The sequence below is a fragment of the Juglans microcarpa x Juglans regia genome, chromosome 1D, assembly GCF_004785595.1.
Source record: "Juglans microcarpa x Juglans regia isolate MS1-56 chromosome 1D, Jm3101_v1.0, whole genome shotgun sequence".
NCBI classification, from domain to species: Eukaryota; Viridiplantae; Streptophyta; class Magnoliopsida; order Fagales; family Juglandaceae; genus Juglans; species Juglans microcarpa x Juglans regia.
The window spans coordinates 47,615,607-47,637,555 of record NC_054594.1 but is presented as its reverse complement, the minus strand read 5'-3'; the positions used below and the strand labels follow the sequence as shown (position 1 = coordinate 47,637,555).

General features: G+C 34.4%; 2 protein-coding genes and 1 non-coding gene across 9 annotated transcripts; 1 reads left to right on the top strand and 2 right to left on the bottom strand.

Annotated features, from left to right (window-relative positions):
* Positions 1–2,935: 2,935 nt before the first annotated feature.
* On the bottom strand, positions 2,936–3,007 carry TRNAH-GUG. Its single transcript has one exon. It is a non-coding gene; the product is annotated as a tRNA-His (tRNA).
* A 407-nt stretch (positions 3,008–3,414) lies between these two features.
* Positions 3,415–10,856, top strand: LOC121250274 (UDP-glucuronic acid decarboxylase 6). Of its 7 annotated transcripts, none has more exons than XM_041149353.1 (13): positions 3,415–3,555; positions 4,392–4,505; positions 4,640–4,726; positions 5,033–5,120; positions 5,626–5,717; positions 5,977–6,041; positions 6,124–6,212; positions 9,011–9,088; positions 9,232–9,325; positions 9,521–9,587; positions 9,686–9,749; positions 9,846–9,886; positions 10,409–10,856. In XM_041149353.1, exons 1-13 carry the CDS (start codon positions 3,430–3,432, stop codon positions 10,592–10,594), a joined length of 1,191 nt encoding a protein of 396 aa, XP_041005287.1. In that variant the 5' UTR covers positions 3,415–3,429; the 3' UTR covers positions 10,595–10,856. The 7 variants fall into 7 exon arrangements, with proteins under 7 accessions (XP_041005287.1, XP_041005303.1, XP_041005310.1 ...); XM_041149369.1 differs by lacking the exon at positions 3,415–3,555 and adding an exon at positions 3,650–3,808; XM_041149376.1 differs by lacking the exon at positions 3,415–3,555 and adding an exon at positions 3,654–3,812.
* A 752-nt stretch (positions 10,857–11,608) lies between these two features.
* Positions 11,609–18,681, bottom strand: LOC121235302 (methionine--tRNA ligase, chloroplastic/mitochondrial). The gene is made up of 12 exons (XM_041131642.1): positions 18,295–18,681; positions 17,703–17,846; positions 17,441–17,590; positions 16,920–17,087; positions 15,858–15,982; positions 15,478–15,571; positions 14,520–14,618; positions 13,426–13,606; positions 13,196–13,311; positions 12,427–12,582; positions 12,063–12,191; positions 11,609–11,936 (listed from the first exon to the last, which is right to left on the bottom strand). Exons 1-12 carry the CDS (start codon positions 18,610–18,612, stop codon positions 11,766–11,768), a joined length of 1,851 nt encoding a protein of 616 aa, XP_040987576.1. The 5' UTR covers positions 18,613–18,681; the 3' UTR covers positions 11,609–11,765.
* Positions 18,682–21,949: the final 3,268 nt, after the last annotated feature.

The following is a 21,949-nucleotide window of genomic DNA, read 5'->3' as shown; positions in this document are numbered from 1 at the left end:
GACACTGAGAGAGTGAGGAAGAGAGGTAAGGCCAAGAACGTTGGATGCAGAGAGGGCAGACATGGAGGCCATGAGTCGCAGAGAGGCGGAGAGTGAGGAAGAGAGGGGTGCTGATGGAGGGATTAGAGGATGCGACAGAGGCTGTTAGCCTGTTACATGCGATGCTGTTCCTGGAGAGGGGGGGATCTAGGATTTCTAAGGGAGGGGGTGGGAAACTGAAACAAAAAAAACAAAGTAAAACTCGGGGGGAGGGGGAGGGAAGGGAGTGGGTTTGGTGGGGATGAAATATGAGGGGGGAACGACATCGTTTCTTAGAAAAATTTAATACCATATAATATATATAGTTATATATATTTTGTTATAGTGAATTAACCTATTAAAAAAAATTGTTATAGACTTATAGTGATTTAATATAACTATATTAGTTTAGTATTAGTAATAGTTATAGTGATTTAATATAGATTAGTATAACTATAGTCTATATTAGACTATTAGTATAGCTATATATTAATATTAATTATATATTAGTGTAGCTATATAATATATTAGACTATATAATAGTATTAATATTAGACTATTAGTAGTAGTATATATATTAGTATTAGTTATATATTAGTTATAGCTATATAATATATTAGACTATATAATAATGTTAATATTAGACTTTTAGTATAGATATATATTTGTATTAGTTATAGTGATATAGTATAATTATATTAGTATAACTATAACTATAGGCTATATTAGACTATTAGTCTTAGTGTATATATATATATATATATATATTAGTATTAGTTATAACTATATAATATATTAGACTATATAATAGTATTAATATTAGGTATTAGCAATTTAGCATAGCTAATTAGCTATATATTGGTATGGTATTAGTTATAGTGATTTAGACTATATATTAGTATTTGTTAATTGTTATAGTGAATTTAATTTATTATAACTATATTATTGATAGTATTATAGTAATAGTTTTAGTATAGTAATTTATTATTTAGTATAGTGATTTAAATACTAATTTATACATAAACTTAAAGTATATTACTAATAGTACTATAGTATTAATAGTTTTAGTATAGTAATTTATTATTTAGTATAGTGATTTAAATACTAATTTATACATAAACTTAAAGTATATTACTAATAGTACTATAGTATTACACTCTAGTATTATTATAAATATTAGTATTATACTATTAGTTATAGTGATTAGAATAACTATATATTAGTATTTATTAATTGTTATAGTGAGTTTAATTTATTATAACTATATTATTGAAGTATTATAATGATAATATTAGTATAGTAATTTAATATTAGTATTACTATATCATTATTTTATATGTGATTATTTAGCATAGTGATTTATATACTAATTTATACATAGATTTAAAGTATATTACTAATAGTAATATAGTATTAGACTCTAGTATTAGTTATAAACTTATAGTGATTTAGTATAACTACATTAGTATAACTATAACTATAGTCTATATTATATATGAGTATTAGTTATAAACTTATAGTGATTTAGTATAACTATATTACTATAAGTATAACTATAGTCTATATTATATATTAGTATTAGTTATAAACTTATAGTGATTTAGTATAGCTATATAATATATTAGACTATATAATAGTATTAACATTATATTATTAGCATATTTATATATTAGTATTAGTTATAAACTTATATATTAGTATAACTATATAATATATTAGATTATATATAATATAATTTAATATATATTTTTATGTTTAAAGCATATGATCAATTAAATTTTTATTTTTAAGATTAAACTTTTATTTGATAAATTATTTAACATTATCTTATATATAATTATATTAATAACATATGATCAAATAAATTACAAATATTTATATTTAAGATTAACATTTTATGTTATAACTTATAATTTATAAATTATATTCTGAAATTTTCATATATGATATATAATTATATACACAACTTTCACTTATAATTATATATTATATATAAAACTTATATATAAAAAATATTTTGTATAATCTTATTTTTGTATAAAATAATAAAATTTATATATAAAATATTAATTTATATATATATTTCTCCAATCAGTTTGGTCCGGTCCAGGAAAGTGTAAAACCAGAATCGGACTGGTTCCAACCGGTTTTCCTAATTCATGAACCGGTCCCGGATCGGTTTTTTGGTGTAAATTTACACTCCTAGTATTTGTAGAGGGTTGTGGCGCAAACATGGTCCATTCGAAATCCCGTTTACTATGCTCATGACCAATGTTTTGAATACCGTACCGGACATTGTACCAGTCAAGGCACTGGAACGAAATATTTCGATACCGGTACCGTTTCGGGATAATATTTCGGAATAGTCGATATATGAATAAATTATATATATAAATATATATAAAAATTATATTCTAAAATAATAGTCTATATATAAATAAATTATATATAAATACATATATATATATAAATTATACATAATCTAGTCTGAATTGAGTGTTAAAAAATAAACTTGTAGTTTGAAAAAATGAAAAAAAAAAAAAAAAAACACAGGCCGAAATATCGGCCGGTACCGGCCGAAATATAGGCCGGTACAGGCCGAAATTCAGGCCGGCCGGTATTTTGGCCGGTACGGAACAGATATAGTACCTGTACCGACCCCTTCGATTTCTGTCTGGTATTTTTTTACTTCGTTTATTATATTTTATGTAAAAAATTATAATGATGAAATTAATTTGTTGAGATGGTCTGTCAATCTAAAAGTATAACCCGAAAACGAGGAAACAAACCGAGTCCCTTCCAAAAATCTAGAGCATTAAGAAAGTCTTTATTTAACTTCTGAACAAAAACATATAACCACTGCCACAACTGGAAAAAGATAGATAGATTGAAAAATAAAAAAAAAATGATCGAAAGATGTGGCTGCTGGGATTCGAGCCCAGGTCTCCACGGCCACAACGTGGAATTCTTACCACTAAACTACAGCCACTTCTTGTTATCTTTTCTCTGAATTACATAAAAATCAAGAAGAGTACTATTGATCATCATCATTAGTGTAAATTCTCCCATTCTCCCATTCTCCTATTATTTTTAATTAAATGATTTTAATCCTATTGTATCACATTAAATAAAGATGAACAACGGATGATGTTTCATTTTGATCGCAGGGTGAGAATGAATAGGATATTCAAAGTTTGCTTGAAAGTAGAAAGTTAAATACATAACATTAACTTTAAAAGTAAAGATGATAACATCCACGAGCGTTTATCGCTCTTCAAAGTCAAACCATCCAACGCATTGACGCATCACATAGGATAACTCACTGATACGTGGACCTTCCATTTCTTACCAAGAGCCTGAGCTGTGTCTGACGTGGTGATCAAGACCCCTTGCGAATGGGCAAGTAAAATAATGTATATCTTATGCTCGGCAGATGAATTTTCCCAGCGTACCCACTCCGTCAAATCCAAATGTTTCGACCGCAATGTTCGCCGTTCAGTTACTAATAAAACACGAAAAATGCTATTCTCACCGACGGTTGATTCCGATTGGATCCGACCATTTTTATTATTATTATTTAATAATTAAAAAAAGTGTTTTGTAATTTATTTTTTTTAATATTTAAAAAAAAAAAAATTCCCTTATTGGGGACCAGTCTGGTGATACACCCTCGGACCTCGGTGTCGGACTGCTCATAAAACACCAACTCCGTGTTTATATACATTCATGGGACCTTCAAATCCCTGACTTTCAGTCGAGAGAGAAGATAAGCCTCGGGTTTCTATATCTCGTAGGTAATTTGCCCCACAGTCAAGAGTCAAAATCTATCTGTAATCACTGTCTCTATATTTTGTTTGGGTTTTTTTTTTTTTTTTTTTTAATTTGTTTGTTTGGTACTTGGAGAGCGAGATTCAGATCTGAAAAATCGTTAGGTGTGGGGTCAGGTTTTGTTGGTGAGAAGCTTTCATTTCTCTCTACTTTCCGTGTTGTTCAAGAATTCTCTTTTCTCCCTCTCTCTTCAGTGGGTACGATTTCTCAAGTTGGTGACACATTATTATTTTTGTTATTTACAAATTCTCGTCTGGTGCCATTTCTTTCTTTCTTTATATAAAGCTCTCGTCTTTCAGATACAATATCAGAAACTAAGTTAGTGTCTCTGAAAACATTTTTTCATATCTCACAGGTGATCTGATTTTCTTTTGTTCTGAAATCAAATTTAGCAGTTTCTTTTCATGATGTAGCTATAATTCTACGGGAAAGTTATGGGAGTTGAGTTTTTTGGTTGGTTTGACTACAGCTAAATGAGTGTATAGTTTGTGGGTTTTTTGTGAATTTGACGCTTAATTGAGAGTTTTGACTGTTTTGTGGCTCAGGAATTCAAGACGAAACTGATAGCAATGGCCAAGGAAGCCTCAAATGGAGACAATCATGCTGCTACAAAACCACCTCCAACCCCATCTCCTTTAAGAAATTCCAAATTCTTTCAGGTAATGGAATTTTTTTCTTTTAAAAAAACTGTTATACGTTTGGTTTGTTGGCACGATCTGACACTAATTTATTTTCAAATTGTTCATAATAGTCTCTCATTGTTGTATGATCTTAAGCATTCGTTTGATGGCAGTCCAATTTGAGAATTCTGGTCACTGGAGGAGCTGGATTCATTGGTTCTCACCTTGTGGACAAGTTGATGGAAAATGAAAAGAATGAGGTAAGCATTTGTAGCTGGCTAAACATTTTATTTCCATTGTTGTTCTTTTGAATCATAAGATCGACCCCTTTACCAACCAAGCCTCTCCCCGCTATATCCAGCAGTCAGATAAATAGGATATGAATGATGACAGGATTGTAAATAGGGCGTTGTATGAAAGCTAGACATCGAACCATCATTTGGCAGATATTGAAATATATATATATATAGAGAGAGAGAGGTCTGTATGTGCACTTTGATGAAGTTTTATAATCCATATTTATCTTTCTTGTGTTGCCTACCACTTTCCTTTCCAAATATACTCAGGTGATTGTTGCGGATAACTACTTCACTGGCTCAAAGGACAACCTAAAGAAGTGGATTGGCCATCCAAGATTCGAGCTTATTCGTCATGGTATGTTGTCTCTTGTATTTCACTCTTTATATTGTCACTTATCAAAAAAAGAATTTGTAGAAATTCCAACTTGTATATTTTTGTTTTTGATCGGTAGAAATTCCAACTTGAGTTGAAAATAGACAAATTGAACAGGATGGAATAGACGTGCATAATGGTTAGTGTGAAAATTGTTGGCATCAATGATATTTTTGATAAGTAAATAATAAGTTTTCTGAGCCTAGGTTCGAACTGGGGACCTCTAGTGCGTGAGACTAGGGCTGGCATATTGTAAATATGGAAGGACAGGTCAAATATCTGCCAAGTTTTTGGTAGTTGAGAAGTATACTGATGCCGTTAATTTTTACTGCTGGGATTTTTCGTTTTTCTTTTGAGGTTTTTGTATATTTTCTTGGTTGGTCAGCTTTACCATTCTGAAATGAGTTTCAAATCTGTTCAAAATTTCATGTCATAATTTCTGCCAGAGGGTGTCCATATTTTTATATTCCATGTTTATTTCTTGCAGATGTCACTGAGCCATTGCTAGTAGAGGTTGATCAAATATATCATCTTGCTTGCCCTGCTTCTCCAATCTTCTACAAATACAACCCCGTGAAGGTGGGTATATCTGTACTTATTTCATTTCTTTCAGAACACAAACAGCCATGTGTAGCTGTTGGGAGGACTCAAGGATAGAAGTTGCAACAGACTCTTGAATTTGTGCTTTATGCAGATCTTCCCCCCCCCCCCCCCCCCCCCCCCCAAAAAAAAAAGAAAACAAAATCCACTTTCTTTTATTACTAATTTAGTGTGAATATTTTTGATATTGTGGGCATATAGAGGTCATCTAACTTGTAATCGTGTGATTCTTTGACAGACAATTAAAACAAATGTGATCGGTACATTGAATATGCTGGGACTCGCAAAGCGAGTGGGAGCAAGGTCTGAGACTTCTATATCATATTGTTTATATGGCCATTACAAATATATTTGTCTTACTCAAGGATATGAAATGGGTGTGCAGGATTTTACTTACATCAACCTCAGAGGTGTATGGAGATCCCCTTGTGCATCCCCAGGAGGAAAGCTATTGGGGAAATGTAAACCCAATTGGTATGTCTGCCATTCTGCCAACCAAGATATTGATCATGATGTCTCTGCACCATTCAAGGCAACTTTTTCATGTTTCTTCAGTGTTTATATTCTAGGAACTCTCCTCAAAGGCCATTTGATTGGAGTTGCACTTTTATCGTGGCTTAATCTGTTTGCATTTTAATATGAATGTCATCTGTATATGTAACACCCTGTTCCCAAAGGATAGAGATGTCACTAACATTCATAACATAATGCCCGGTAAAGACATTCATATCTTGAATATACCTCATTTATTGAAAAGCGATAAAATATTAAAAACTGATTTGAACATAATCGTCTCAAAAAACTGAATGTAAAGTAAAAGAACATAAATTAATCCTAGGAATGACGTAAAAGACGTCTTATTCTTATGTGAATTATCATCTATTCCTTCCTAATCCTTTGTACTAAATCTACTCCTGGCCATCCAGCTCTGCATCGTCATAAACATCATCTGCAACAATTAGACATGAAAGAAACAAGAAGACAAACAAGAATGAGTCGAATACTCAGTAAATAGCACATTATACTGTAAAACATAATCTGGCCTAGCATGGATTTAGTTTCTGAAGACTCTTAACAACATATATACATATATCGTCATATATTCACATAGCACATATCTATCCATCATCATGAGCGGAAGCATACATAATATGTAACGTGAATGTATAATAACTTGTTTATCTTGTTTAACATGGAGTGAAACACGCTTGGGTCCGTGTTTCACTTAACTGAGTAACATGGAGTGAAACACGCTTGGGTCCGTGTTTCACTTAACTGAATATCATGGAGTGAAACACGCTTGGGTCCGTGTTTCACTTTACTTGAGTAACATGGAGTGAAACACGCTTGGGTCCGTGTTTCACTTTACTTGTGGTTAACCACGCTTGAGTCCGTGGTACTGTATTAAAATTTCTTATCTTTCTTAATGCATGAGAATTCGTTAGGCTTCATGAACTTTCTTAACATGGCATATTCTTGTACATAGCATAACATAACATGACATAGCATAACATAACTAGAACTGAACATTTTATGACATTTCATGGCATACATGATCTAAGTATTACATGAACATGGCATACATGATTTACGTGCTACATGAACATGGCATACATGATCTAATTATCATATGAACATGGCTTGCATAATTTGACTATTCTATTACATGGCATATTTGACTTGAATTACTACATGAACATCTCTTGGCTTTCATATGATTTTAGTAACATTCAATCAATCAAATAACAAATTCATTCATTCAAGCATAATCTCATATTTCATCAAAGATCGTGAAAGGAATCTAACCTTGACTTGTCTTATAGCGTAGCATAGATAATCATCATAAGGACATCATATTTTCATACATAACAATAATATTCACAGTACGCATGCATTCATATGATCATACTATTTACCTCTTAGCGTTGCTTCCTGACTTTCAACTTGTAGCGCGTTACCTATAGGAGGTACTAGACGTTACTAATTTCCTAGAAAAGTGTGTCGTACTATTCCATGTAATTAAATACATATAAAGGAACTTAACTAAAATAATAGGCTTCATTGCATACTTTTTTAAAAACATATTTTAAAATCCCTTCAGACTTTCTGCTGTAAAATAGTTTATAACTTCTCCCTGATTAACGAAATGTGGACTCTTAGAGCAATGACTCTTACAACACAGCCCACACTTGGAGCAAATTCAATTTAAAATCACATGTTTAATTGAATTCACCCAGCCCATATAGGAAATCAGTCCACGTAATAAAACATGAAATTTCCCATAGACACTGTAAGCTACACTGTAATTAAAAGGAAAATCTCATCAATGAGATTTACGGAGGCCTAGAACAAGAGTTATAAAGGATATTTTGGGAATTCATCTTAAAGGTCATGGTTATTATGGGGAAAACTGATTATAAGGAAAAAAACTATAGGCTTACGGGGGGAAAAACTCTCATCGTGTACAGAGGGCTGAACTAAAACAAAGAAGTGGTTGTGCAATGCTCACCGATAGAAAAAGGCTGAGGCGACGGCGGCTCTGGCGTGGTTGGAAGTGACCGGCGACGCGACTGGGTCCTCTGGGCAGTGGTGCGATGCAAGAGAGAGAGAGAGAAGGGGAGAGAGAGAGTTAGACCGAGACGGAGAAAAATCACCGGAAGAGAGAAATCTCGTCGGGAACTTACCGGAAATGATTGGGTTCAACGGGGTTGGGTTGGCCGGCTTTTTCTGGCGCCGTGGGTGGTGCTCCGACGTCCTAGGGTGGTCGGCGGCGGCTGGGCAGAAATAAGGCTTGTGCGAAATTGTTGGTTCTCTGGGTATTTCGATGTTTAAAACAGAGGCTTTGTGGTTTCTTATAGGCGATGGGAGGAAAACCTTCAGGAGATTGGCTGAAATTCGAAATTGCCTAGACTTTAGGAACCTATTCTTACGAGGATATAGATTTTGAGAGGATTTGAAAAGTTTGAGTTGGAGTTAAACTCAAACTGGAAACCGAATCTAGTACGGGAACTTAATGGATAAGAATACGAAGATTTTGGATAGGGAAAATCACTAATTTAAATCTATCTATTAGCACATTTTCTAAAATGAAAAAAAAAAACAATATAAATAAAATCTAAAATAAATAACAAATAAATAAAATACTAGTGTTTAAGCCCTAAATTTGGATCCGTATGCTACAGTATAAATTAGTAAAGTTCTTATTCAACGCATACTAATTAGGCCAACTTTAAGCACATTCCAATTGTCTTATGTGTTGCATAAATGTACAGGAGTGAGGAGTTGTTACGACGAGGGAAAGCGTGTAGCTGAAACTTTGATGTTTGATTATCATAGGCAGCATGGGATTGGTAAAAAAAAATTTCTTCTTTTTCTTCTTCCCTCCCTCTGCTTTATAAGTGAACAAGAGTTTAATTTTTTTTATGGTTATGTTCTGCCTGCTTTATTATAATGAAAATTCTTATGTCATCTATTCTTAATAATTCAATGACAGAGATTCGGATTGCTAGGATCTTTAACACGTATGGGCCCCGCATGAATATTGATGATGGGCGTGTTGTCAGCAATTTCATAGCTCAAGCAATCCGGTAATTGTGTTGTATTAACAGTGAATTAACAGCAATTTCTTCCCCTTTCCCTGCCAATTCCCACTGACCTTTTTGCATTTCCATTATTTCCCCGAGATTTTCCATCATTGTTCCTTACCCGAGGTTGGATCAACTGACATTTATTTCATTTATGATATATGAAACGTTTTGGATGTGTCAACTATTATTGTCCAGTGGTGAGCCCCTGACTGTTCAAGCGCCAGGAACCCAAACACGGAGTTTCTGTTATGTCTCTGACATGGTATGCCAGAGCTGTCTTACCGGTGAAGGTTTAATATGAGCACCCGTTGGGTTTTGGTTTGATTATTGATCCACAACTCTTTGTCTCCGATTTTGAAGGTTGATGGCCTTATTCGACTTATGCAAGGAGAGAACACTGGGCCCATCAATATAGGGAACCCAGGTTATTTATACAAATCTTGTAACTCGTTTCCATTAGGTATCATTCCAACAATGAAATTTAGATTTCTCACTGTTAACTCGGGTTTATGCGATTCAGGTGAATTTACAATGACTGAACTTGCGGAGACTGTCAAGGAGGTCTGTTTTTTTTTCTTTTATTCTTTTTCTTTTTAACATTTATTCCCCTTTGATTACCAATACTTGAAATCAATATAGATATGAGTAAAGAGGCGTGTTATCACTTTGCATTCTTACTCCAGCAAATGTTATATCCATCAATTCTGCTGATTACGCTTTATAGAGTATAAGGCCTCATTTGGATTGCAGGATGGTCTCATCTCATCTCAACTTCCAAACACCACAAACACAAATACTTTTCAATTTCAAATATTCAACTTTTCATCTAGTCATTACTTAATCATTATAACTTTTCTAAACTTCTAAACAAAATACAAAAAAAAATTCAACTTTTTCAAATTAAAAAAAAAAAAAATATTCTAACAATATTATAATTTTACTATATTTTTATTCAACATTTTCTATCTTTTTTCAAAATTTCATAAAACATCTTAAATTAAATTATTTCATTACTATTTACAAATATATGAATTTGGAATAGATAATCATAGAAACTAAAATGCTTCATTGTGTCGCCTGCAGCTTATCAATCCTGATGTGGAGATCTCAATGGTGGAGAACACACCAGATGATCCTCGCCAGCGAAAGCCAAATATCACAAAGGCTAAGGAGCTGCTAGGATGGGAACCAAAGATCAAGCTGCGTGATGGACTTCCCCTCATGGAGGAGGATTTCCGGATGAGGCTTGGAGTCCCCCCTAAGAAATGAAAAACTCCCAGTATGGTAGCGAAGGAACTGCTAGAATGCGGGCGCATTTGTTACCTGGTGATAAGAGCAATAGGAGCATTTGAGAAATTCTTGACATCTGGCTTTCTTCCGCATATATTATATGCTCTCTATTTTCATACGCATTCATGATATAGAATAAAATGGTATTGAGCCCCTTATTGCGTAGCCTAGTTTGTTGAAGAACCTCTATTTGTGGATTTGGACGGTTTTTGATTTGATATTCAGAAGAAACTTTCTAGTCTGAGGTATCTTGCAGAGCTTATTACTTCTTTGGCTATTTGGTTATTTAAATTTAGATTGGCTTGATCATGTCCATTTTAGTTGCTCATATTTTGGCATAATGGTAATGCACTGCCTATCCGAACAACCTCCCATTGGATTTTCTCAAGCGTTTTATGTTTTTGAGTTTTGGGTGCAAGATGAGAGAGAGGCGAAGAAAGTTGTACTGGTGTTAATCTTCTTTTTTGAGAAATGTTTTTAATGATGTGATTTTTTTAAATGTTTAAGAGTATAAAAAAAATGAATTAAAAAAATTGAATAAACAAAAAAAAAGGAACTTTTTTGCCCTTATTGGACCCGTCTCGTGCAAACCCAGACACCCTCTGGGTGTAACACTGCTCTTTTGATAGTCTTGCTCACGTCGATCTGTAGGCTTCGAGGAATTTTGTGGAGCTTTGAAGGCTTGGCGGTTGTGTATTTGTTTTAATTATACGAAGATATTTGAAAGTTTGAATGTTAACCAATAAAAAATATGATTTTTATGGTTAACAAAATGCCGCTAACTTCTGAGTCGGTAATGGTATTGACTTAAATGGTGGTTTGTATGGATTTTTCAATTTGCAGTTTGCCATAACGTCTTTTACGAATTAACTTTTAATAGCAAGAGCATTTAAGCACTTTCACTCGTTTGGATTATTCTCTTGTCGATATATTATGGGACAACATTTTGACATGTTGTAACTTGTAACCGGCTCTTTGTTACCGCATGATATATATTATATAGCAGCAATTTATTGGAGATTTCAAGAGCAATCGGTCTCGAAATCATTGCTAAAAATAGGTAATTTAAATCTTACAATTGACAACAAAATCTGGAAAAATAAAAAAAACAGAAATTTGCAGTAAGGACAAGATAGATGTGTATTCTTCCCTACGCCTCCGCAACACCTTGGGTCTGAGGCACTTTGTCCTTGTTTTTCACTACCTTTTTAGCTGCTTCACCCCCATCTTCGTCTTCCATTTGGTTTTCAATCCTTGCAAAGACTGGTTTTGGTTGAGCCATGACCTGACCACCTTTTAGCCCACCCCACTTGGTCTCAATCTACAATGCAAAACCTTTAGCTTAGTTTATAATGAATTGATGATGCATCAGCTACAACACATAGGCATTTATACAATTATGTGCTTTCACAGAGAGAGAGAGAGAGAGAGAAAGAGAGAGAGAGACCCATGTTGCAGAGTCAAACTCGTCCTTTGAGAAGCCAAGCTGTCCATATATTCTCCAGCATAAGCTTGGTGTAACCGGGGATAATGCAATTGCAATAATCCTCAATGCTTCCAATATAATCACAAGGTCCTGCTCCAATGCCAAAAACTCACCGAGTATGAGGTCCAATAAAAGCATCTAGTAACTATGACGGTTAATTGACCTATATACTGATGGAGCAGCTGAATTCATACCATTTATAGTAGATAAATTAAATACAAGAAAAGGCTGGGTTTATGTGAGATTCAAATGCTAAACAAATAAATAGAATTGATTACTGGTTTCAAATTAAGCTACAATTTTATAGTGAGCATATATGGATAACCTTTGCAGCTGCTTCAGAAGCATCACCCCCTTGCTTAAAGAGAGACCAGGGTGCTCGTTCATCCATGTAGGAATTACCAGCATTGCCAATCTCTAAAATAGCCTCACAAGCTGATGATAATGAAAGCCTTTCATAATGAACCCGGGCTTTTTCAACCTACAAAAAGTAAACAGTGGGAAAGTCAGAAGGCCTGGGGTAAAGGTTTAAAGCAATTAATCACAGACAACAATCCAAACCAAACAAGAAGAGAACCCCCAATGAGGGAATATATACTAAAATTTTATGTGAGGAAACCGAATTCCATGTCCACTCATAGATACGTATAGGAAAATATCCTCAGTTCAACCAGGAAGATTATGACCATGAAGAGGCTTCCTGAAAAGAGCTAATATCAGAACGATAAAATTAAATCTGGTCTGGCAATAACGGTTTTTTTAATAAATGGTTTAGCAATAATGTTGACGCATAGGAAAAGCAGGCAGTAGTGGAATTAGCTTGCTATGTCAAAATCCAGAATAGTCTGCCAGGATGCTGAGCAGCTGCCAAGTTAAGAGGACCCACTAGGTCAAGAAATGCACCAGTCCCTATAGGCTATTTATGATTTGGAAAATTTTTTTGATCAGTAAACAAAAATTATATTGATGAAATATTGATAAGCATAGCCCAAGTACACAGGCATTCATGGTTTGAAAATTAAAGACACTTTATCAAGTCATTCCACTAAACTAACAGCACGCTTGTATGAGACATGATTCCACACAAATCTTACCAACTTCTCTACAGTGTCCCGGAATACATTTCCTTCAGCTGCAATCGTTGAATCAGCCACCAAAGTAGATTGGCAGTTCTTTTTAAGAAGTCCAAGAGTTCGGTTAAGAAGATTTCCTGCAAGAAATAGTTGAGATCATATACATTCATTTTCACTTCACCATTCAAACAAGTATAAAGCAACCTTAATGATCCAGAAAGACTGCCTATAAGAAGCCAGAGGAGATGTACCAACTGTATTGGCAAGATGTGCATTGACAATATTGATGAAACGATCTTCAGAATAGTCCCCATCGTTACCAAATTCCACCTCCCTAAGGAAGAAGTACCTGACAGCATCAGGCCCAAATTTACGAACCAGATCATTTGGTTCAAGTGTATTTCCTAGCGACTTCCCCATCTTCATGCCATCCTATAATTTTAAAAATAAAAAGCATTGCTGCATAAAATAAAATTAGGCATATGAGACATTTAAAAACTCTACCTCACGCGCATGACTTCTGATTTTTCAAGTTGAACAAGCATACGGAATTTCATGTTCCAAGAGAGACACTTCTAAAAAGCTTACTTTGAGATATCTGGTATTTTATGAGACTACAGCAACCAAGAGAATGTTAAACAAAGTATTCTACTTATCAACTAGAAAAAGAAAAAAAAAGAGAAAAGAGAAAAAAAAAAGTCATAAATTTGCTAAACAGATTAAAACAGTTATTAACACATTAATTTGAACAATCTCTTTTGATTTAAGTCCAATTTGATGCAATGCTTTGGATCACTATTGAAATGTCCATTATTGTAGGGACATAATACTGTGATTTCTATTGAGCCCATCAATCCCACTTCTCTTGTACAGATACATCAGATAAATATATTTCCCCAAGAGAATTTTTCCAAGATTTTTGAATTTTCCAATATAGTGCAGAAAAGCATAACTCCGCAGGAGTCATGGTATATTTAAGATTTTTTTTAATTGGCACCGGGTGTCCAGGAACAACGTCCCAACTAATCCCGGAGTGCACAGGCCCTCAATGAGTTGTTTCCCGCAAGTGCACCTCAGGTAATTCAAGGAAAAATCCCATAGTCCAATGGCCCTAGAGATTGTTTGCACCCAAGGGGATTTGAACCTTAGACCTAGGGGGAGCATACCCCCAAGCCCAAGGCCTTTACCACTTGAGCCAACCCCTAAGGGTTAGAACAAAGTTAAGAAACGATCCAAATATGTGCTTAGACTTCAAAACCAATAGCTCCTCGAGAACACACAGCACACAATGAAATTATATTTATAGCTATAGAGGGAAAATGAATTATACTCTGGGTTCAAATACCTTTGTCAAAAATCCATGGCCAAACACCATCTTTGGAAGGCTAAGTCCAGCAGACATTAGCATAGCTGGCCAGTAAACCGCGTGGAATCGCAAAATATCCTACAGAAGAATAACAAACACAGTAAAGAAGTATAATATTAACTCTTTGTAATAGTAAAGAAGGAGAATTGAAACAGCCATCAGAATAGACAAGGCTCCTGACAACAAAAAAGAAAAAGAGAAGGCACAAAAAAAAAAAAACATCCAACTTAATCGAAATAACAGAGGATCAGAGAAATATAAAATAAGAAAAATTATAAAAACCAACATTCCAAGAATTCTCCACATTCTAGCAAAATTTGCATGGGTTTTAGAATAAGCACAAGAATAATGTGTACAGCAACAATTCTACCGGATACAAACTTATCGAGGCAAAGCATGTTCAAGTAAGTGATACGCCCTACCCCTGTCAATCAAACTTATCTACTCTTTCTTAATTTCGATCCGTATAAGGTGTGGGTGTGTGCGAGTGTGTTTGTGTTTGTGAGCTTGTTCACATAAATATATGATGCTCACAGCATCAATATCTGGAGTCAACTGCTTAAATATACCACTTACAAGGAAAGCCAATCAAATCCTGGAGAGAGAATTATGTGCAAAAACACTGGAAGAATAAGGGGTAGTGTGACTTATCTCAGGTTGTAATGTCTAGCACAAAGAGAATTAATTTAGCACAGCTACCAGGTGATCAATCACACAAACTTTCTAACTAAGCATCTTCAAGGAGAATATGACACCATAAACCACATTCCAGAGACGGAGAGGAGGAAACTGGTAATGCATAATTGGCATTACTAACATGGAAAACAAGATTACATTTTGGTGGCGGATTGCCATGCTGATTAAATCTACAAAACCTTCACAACGGGTAATATTTAGGGAAAAAAATGCATCTTAAAACACATAGAAGATGTTCTACCTTCCCAATCAAGTGCAGTGAGGCAGGCCAACCTGAAGAAATGGCACTTTCCAAATTAGATTGCTCCTTGTCTTCTGCTAGTGCTGATACATAACTGGGAAAAAGTAACTGAAGAAATTCAACAACTAAATATTCACCAAAGGAACATTACCACCCATAAACATATAGTATCGGGTGATTTGTAAAGCAGGAGCCATGATAACTCTCTATTGTCTTGAACAATTTACAAACATCTGTTTTCATTAGTTAGCAGTAACTGATGTCAGTTACAATTCGCAGTGATATATACAAAAGAAGAAAACATATTAGTCATGCAAATAAGGAAATTGGAAGCTTAGAAAATATTAAGATTTCAAAATTACAGAAGAAAAGAGATTTACCCCAATAAAGCATCAAACCACACATATATAGTTTGCCTATTGTCATTAGGAACTGGGATGCCCCAATCCACTGATGTTCGGGAAATGGAAAAGTCCCTCAGCCCACTTTTGATCCAGCTTTGCACCTTGAAGATATTTTATAGGAGAAATTGATCAGGGAAGGAAGTGGTAACAGCAGAAAAACGTGTGTGCGTGTGTGTCGAAAGAGGGAATTTAGGTGAAAAGTCGAAGTATTCCTGCCCACCCTTGGGTGGTAGCAGGATCAACTTCTAACAAAAGCACCACCAATACCGGGCATTTCTCCAAGAAATTCTTTTGGAAAAAAGAACTAATTTAAGATAGAATTGCACATTACAACCATGGATAAATACTTCAAATTAAATATCCCAAACTATAAGTACTAGAAAATGCATTATTGAAATGGTTAAATTGCATTTCTCTCCTGTATCTATGATTACAGCAATAGCTATTACATTCTATGATGATATATACACAATATTTCACATATCAAGCTTACAACATTCTCAATAAGCACATTCAAGACCTTGGAAGGAAAATCAGTCATACTGAGAGCAAGAATTGCATAAATCTTACAATAGTGCCTGATGCAAGGTATACAGGGTTCACTAGACTAGGGGCATATTTGGTTCAAGACCCATTCAGAAAAGAATGGGAATGAGCACTCCTAATCTTTTGTTGGGTGAAAAAACTTAGGGTTTCATTGAATTGGAGAAAAATTTCTAAAATACCCAAGTCCCACACCCAAGTGGGTGGCTAGACACCTCCAAAAACCCCTGGGTGGTTTAGTTTCCATCACGGGAGTGGCCGTGGGTTGCTGTGGATTGGGTGGCCGGCCACCCAAGGCACTTCCATTTTTTTTATAATAAAGTAATAAGGGTATTTTAAAAAATTAGCTACTCCAATGCATTAGGAATCTCTCATTTTTCAGAGTAACCATTCCTTATAAAAATGTGACCAAAATAAGGTATAGTCATTCCATTCCAAGACCCTTTCCACAAACAAACGTACCCTAACTAATTACAAATTTTACCATTATCTTACCTCATTTAAACGGAATGAAGGCTGCACAAAATTTGGATTTTCCGTCAAAGTTGCTTCCAATAATTTTTGATATTTTGATAGGGCAAAGAAGTAGTTATCCTCTTTCCGCATAACACATGGCTTAAGGTGCATAGGGCAACAGTTATTATCCAGCAATTCTTTCTCATCCTGCATATTTACAGAGATAATGATGTTACACAGTTTTTTTTAAAAAAAAAAGAAAAAGAAAAAAAAAATTGAGTCACGATATTACACTGCTGAAGTGCACAAGCACAAAGCTACTCTTGAGCAAAATGACCACAACGACTACATAAAAGCTTTCACTAAAACATATGATGCATATATTGATACATATGTTAAACTGAAAATGATATCAGAGAACATAAAAACAAGGAGGCCCAGATACTGAGTTTTATTGTCGAGTTCTTGCAAGTTTCAAAGATGATTTTTTAAAAATATATCAGCACAAAAAAATAAAGACACTTTATGGTTGCTACATCCACTTCATATGCAAAGACTACCTTGTATTCCTCACAGTTGACGCAATATAGCCCCTCGTAGTCAGCCCGGTATATATCACCATTGGCAAGAACCCTCGAGTAAAATTCCTTCACGATTGCTTCATGCTTGGGATTAGTTGTCCGAATGAACTTATCATAAGCTATTTCTAACTGCAGGCAGCAGCAAGTACGAAAAAATGTAAAAGGACCACATGAATTTTAACATTCAACGAGTCAGTTAACGGTAAACTGAGAGTATATGGCGCTGGTGGTTAAATATTACATCTTTCCAGAGAGTCTTATAAGCTTGTGAAATGACATTGCAATGCTCACTTGGGTTGGAACCCTGGGCAGCCGCAGCTGTAGCAATTTTCTCTCCGTGCTCATCCGTGCCAGTGATGAATACGACCTTCTTTCCCAACAGTCTCTGCCACAATACACGAGCAATAAGAATTACCTTCTACATCCTAGAATCGGTCAACCCCATCAAATTATTGCATATTTTTCTATGATTTTCGAAGAAGAAAAGACACTATATGCTATCAAACAGCACAGATTGAGAAAAGTAAACTGGCTAATTGGCTGAGCTTTTCATATTTAGTTGATTCTATTTCAAGTGAGACATTTGTATATCACTGTTTCTCAATTCATGAAAAAACACCTTTTTTAGGCAAAAAGAAAAAACTAGAAGTAACAGGAGGAAGCTAAATATTGTTTGTTACTTGACTTTAGAATCCTAAAATAACAAGAAACCCCAACCTTCTATATCCTACTTTCTTACAAAAATAGAATCCAAAACCGAAATTTTGAAAACTTAATTCGCATTGAAAATGATAACAGACAACAAAATACAGACAATATGAAGTGAAGGGAACCTGAAAGCGGGCAATGGCATCGGCAGCGATAGTGGTGTAAGCACTGCCCATATGGGGAGGGGCATTCACATAATAAAGCGGAGTTGTTATGACAAAGGGCCCGCCATCGTGGAGACCATTATTGTCAGCGCTTGAGCTGGTGCAGGTGCAGAATAAAGCTCTTTTAGACGACATGGAAGAAGAAGAAGTAGATGACACGAAGAAGGGCTGTCGACGAAAATGGAGACGGGGCTTGACTTTGGAACTGAGGGGATGATGATGTAGAGGATTTAGGAGCCAGATAGCGTTCTGTATCGACTGGTTCATTTTCGCTGCCATTTTTTTTTTCCTCTCTCTCCTTGACTCAAAGTCTCAAACGTTGAAACTGGGTTTTTATATTGGGGGGCGTCTATCCATTTCAGAACGAGCGAACCTAAACCACAATCAGCTACCTAGGGGGAAAAAATTTATGACGCAATTTTAAAATTATAATACTACTATTTCTAATTGGAACTGAATAAAAGGAGCTGAATAAAACCAAAAACAAAGGAAAAAAGGAAGATGAAATAAAATTGGAACAATGAGACCATGGTTCAGCAATTTCAGAAGCATCGATATGTGGCATGATATAATGATATTACCTCCTCGGGTTATTTTTAATGCAATATTTCGAAGTGTATAATTCTCGCGTTACTCTAAAAGAAACTCTACTTTGTAATCTCTATACTAGTAAAAAAAAAAATAATAATAATCATTTTTAGTCATCTTAAGGGATTGCGGTTATAAATTTAGATATAGTTTAAAATATAAGTTCATACATAATTGGAACGAAAAAATATTTTTAAATTCTTAGTCAACTTGAAGCCTTCAAGTGAAAAAGATAAATACATCAAATAGAACTTACATATTTATTGAGCATTTAAATATTATTTAAAAAATCAACATAGAAAATAATAAAAGAAAAATACTATTCTCACATAAAATTATTACCGAAATTTTATACTGAAATGCATTTTATTTTATTTTTTACTTAATGATTAAGAAAGTGTTTTTAAATGAATTTGTGATTTTTTTGTATTTTTTAAAAATGTTTAAAGTGTTTAAAAAATTATTAAAAAAAAGCAAAAAATAAAAAATAAAACATTTGCCTTTTGGCAGATGATTAAATCTTCTATGGGTGTAGCAGTTTCCATAATAAAATAGTGTTTTTAAAAATTATATAGAAAATCACCACAAACAACAGTAAATATTGTATGTGTCTATCATTTTTTATATAGAAACTATATTTGTAGTTATAGAATGTGTAAACATCGCACACTCTTTCTAAAAAATAGTAAATATTAAATATATATATAAAAAAAATTAATTTTTTAATAATAAATCTTACTATTTATCAAAATAAATACGCTTGCGTGATTATAAAATGCCAGGTTTGGGAGACTCGTGTCCCTAAAGCATTTACCTTGGCAGCATAAATGAGAGCATCTTTATCATAATAAAGTTGGCTTGGATCCATATTTTAGTGTGTTTACGATTGGCAAACGCTTACAGTAAATCTATACCATTGGACTGGATGGCATTTCCTCTGTTATCCGTAGTCACTTCAGTTACCATTTCCTCTGTTATCCGACGTCAGAAATACAAACATACTAACCAAAGTAAAGGTCACCTAAAATCACAACGATACACGGTAGTGAGTAAATATTCTGTTCACCGAAAAGCATATAATTAAAGAGAGAATTTCAACCATTCTGAGAATATATAATAGAATATTGTTGCGTATGTTCAATATTCCTTCTGCACTCTACAAGAGTACAACCATATGAGTCATGAACTTGCTCTAGTCTCAACTTCTTTCTCCCCGATCAACGAACTTGCTCGCTTTAGAAATACGACGTCTTCATTCACGTCCGCACTAATTATCCTTAATCATTGCATCCAAACAAACAAGTAGCACCATGACAATCCTGAACTGCTATCAATTAAAGCCACAGCGATGTCCGAGGATCTAGCCTCGAATTGTCAAATCCTTATTCTTAGGTGTCTAAAATTCATATCTGATATAATGCTTGATAATAAGAAGTAAATCGATTTCTTCAAATCCATTGTTGGAAGAGAAAAGAGAGAAAAGTAATAAAGATTATACACACATATATAAGCATTTGATGACCGTTGCCAAAGTAGAGATTAGAACGTACTTCTTCTGTTTCAACTCCTGGTGCCTCTGCACGAACGGAAATTTCTTTGCATCCTCCTCTGCCAACGATTTCGAATCAAAATGGATAGAATAAATTAAATCACTATATTGTGAGCGAGGCCTACAAAGATACCGGTAAGACTAAGAGTGTATAGGGTTATGATATTCCCGGTAGTAGCGAAGCCAACGAGGAATGGCCAGTTTCGGTTCTACTCTCGCTTGAAGAACACAGGCCATGGATCAAACTTCCTCATTTTCTCGGTTCTTTCTTCTTGTCTGATGAAAATTACTTCTAGCCAAATACAAAGTACGGTCAATTCCGGAAATCCTATATCGAAATAACCGACTCACCGACTGGGAGCGGAACAAAAAAGTGGTTTTAACGTTCGAAGGTGCCAGATAGTTAAGAGAGCCTTGCAACGCTTTTATAATAAAGCTCTGCTCTTTCATTTTAAGTAGTCAATTGTATATTTACGGGTGATGAAAGTTATGAGGCTACGGGCTACGATTCGTTTCCTTCTACATTGTCATTAGACGTAGTAATATGTGATATGACCCGTTAATTTAATATGAACACGATACGATAAAAGTAGGTTAGAGTTTTACCTTTAACGAGTTTGGGTCAAAACGGGTTGACTCGTTAAGACACAATAGCTTAACGGGTTGATAACGGGTCAACCCGTTATAATCCGTTAATAAAGTTAAAGTTACAATTATACCCTTATACCTAAAAAATAAAATTGTTGAGATTTTAATTTCGATATTTTTATTGTTTGGATTGTAATTTTGGACTTGTAGTTAGTTTTATATTTTTTATAGATATTGTGATTTTAATATTTATATAAAATTATGCTAAACTTAACCAGATAAAATGAGTTAATTTTGGGTTTGTTTTAATCCATTTACATAAACAGGTTAAAACGGATTGACACGACACGACCCGTTATGTTAATGGATCGTGTTAGGGTTTGAGATTTTGATACGATAAGCTTAACGGGTCGGGTTAGGGTTGACCTATATAGTATAATATACATGTCTTGACAGGACACGAACACGACCCATTAACACGATTTGACACCCCTAATTGTCATTGCGTATTGCGCTTGCAATCGGGCCTGCATTGGGCCCAGGCTCGTGAATAATGTACTCCATTTTTCTTTTTCTTCTTCTTCTTCTTCTTCTTCTTCTTCTTTTTTTATATATATAAACAATTTTGCTACAGATATTAGACATTGGATACTTGTTGGGGAATCACGTCAGTTGATATTATTTAAATCAATAAAAAAAATGATTTGAGAAGCAAAGGGAAAACCCACCATCTCAGCCAGAGCCAAAATGAGTCTCAGAAACAAATCCTCCATCTCAAGTCGTATTATTTGGGTAAAGTCTCATAAGCAAATCCACCAACCCACAATTATGCAAAGTGGCTGCTTTTTTCATTTTTTCTTTATTATCTTCTATGGCCTAGTATTTGAAACC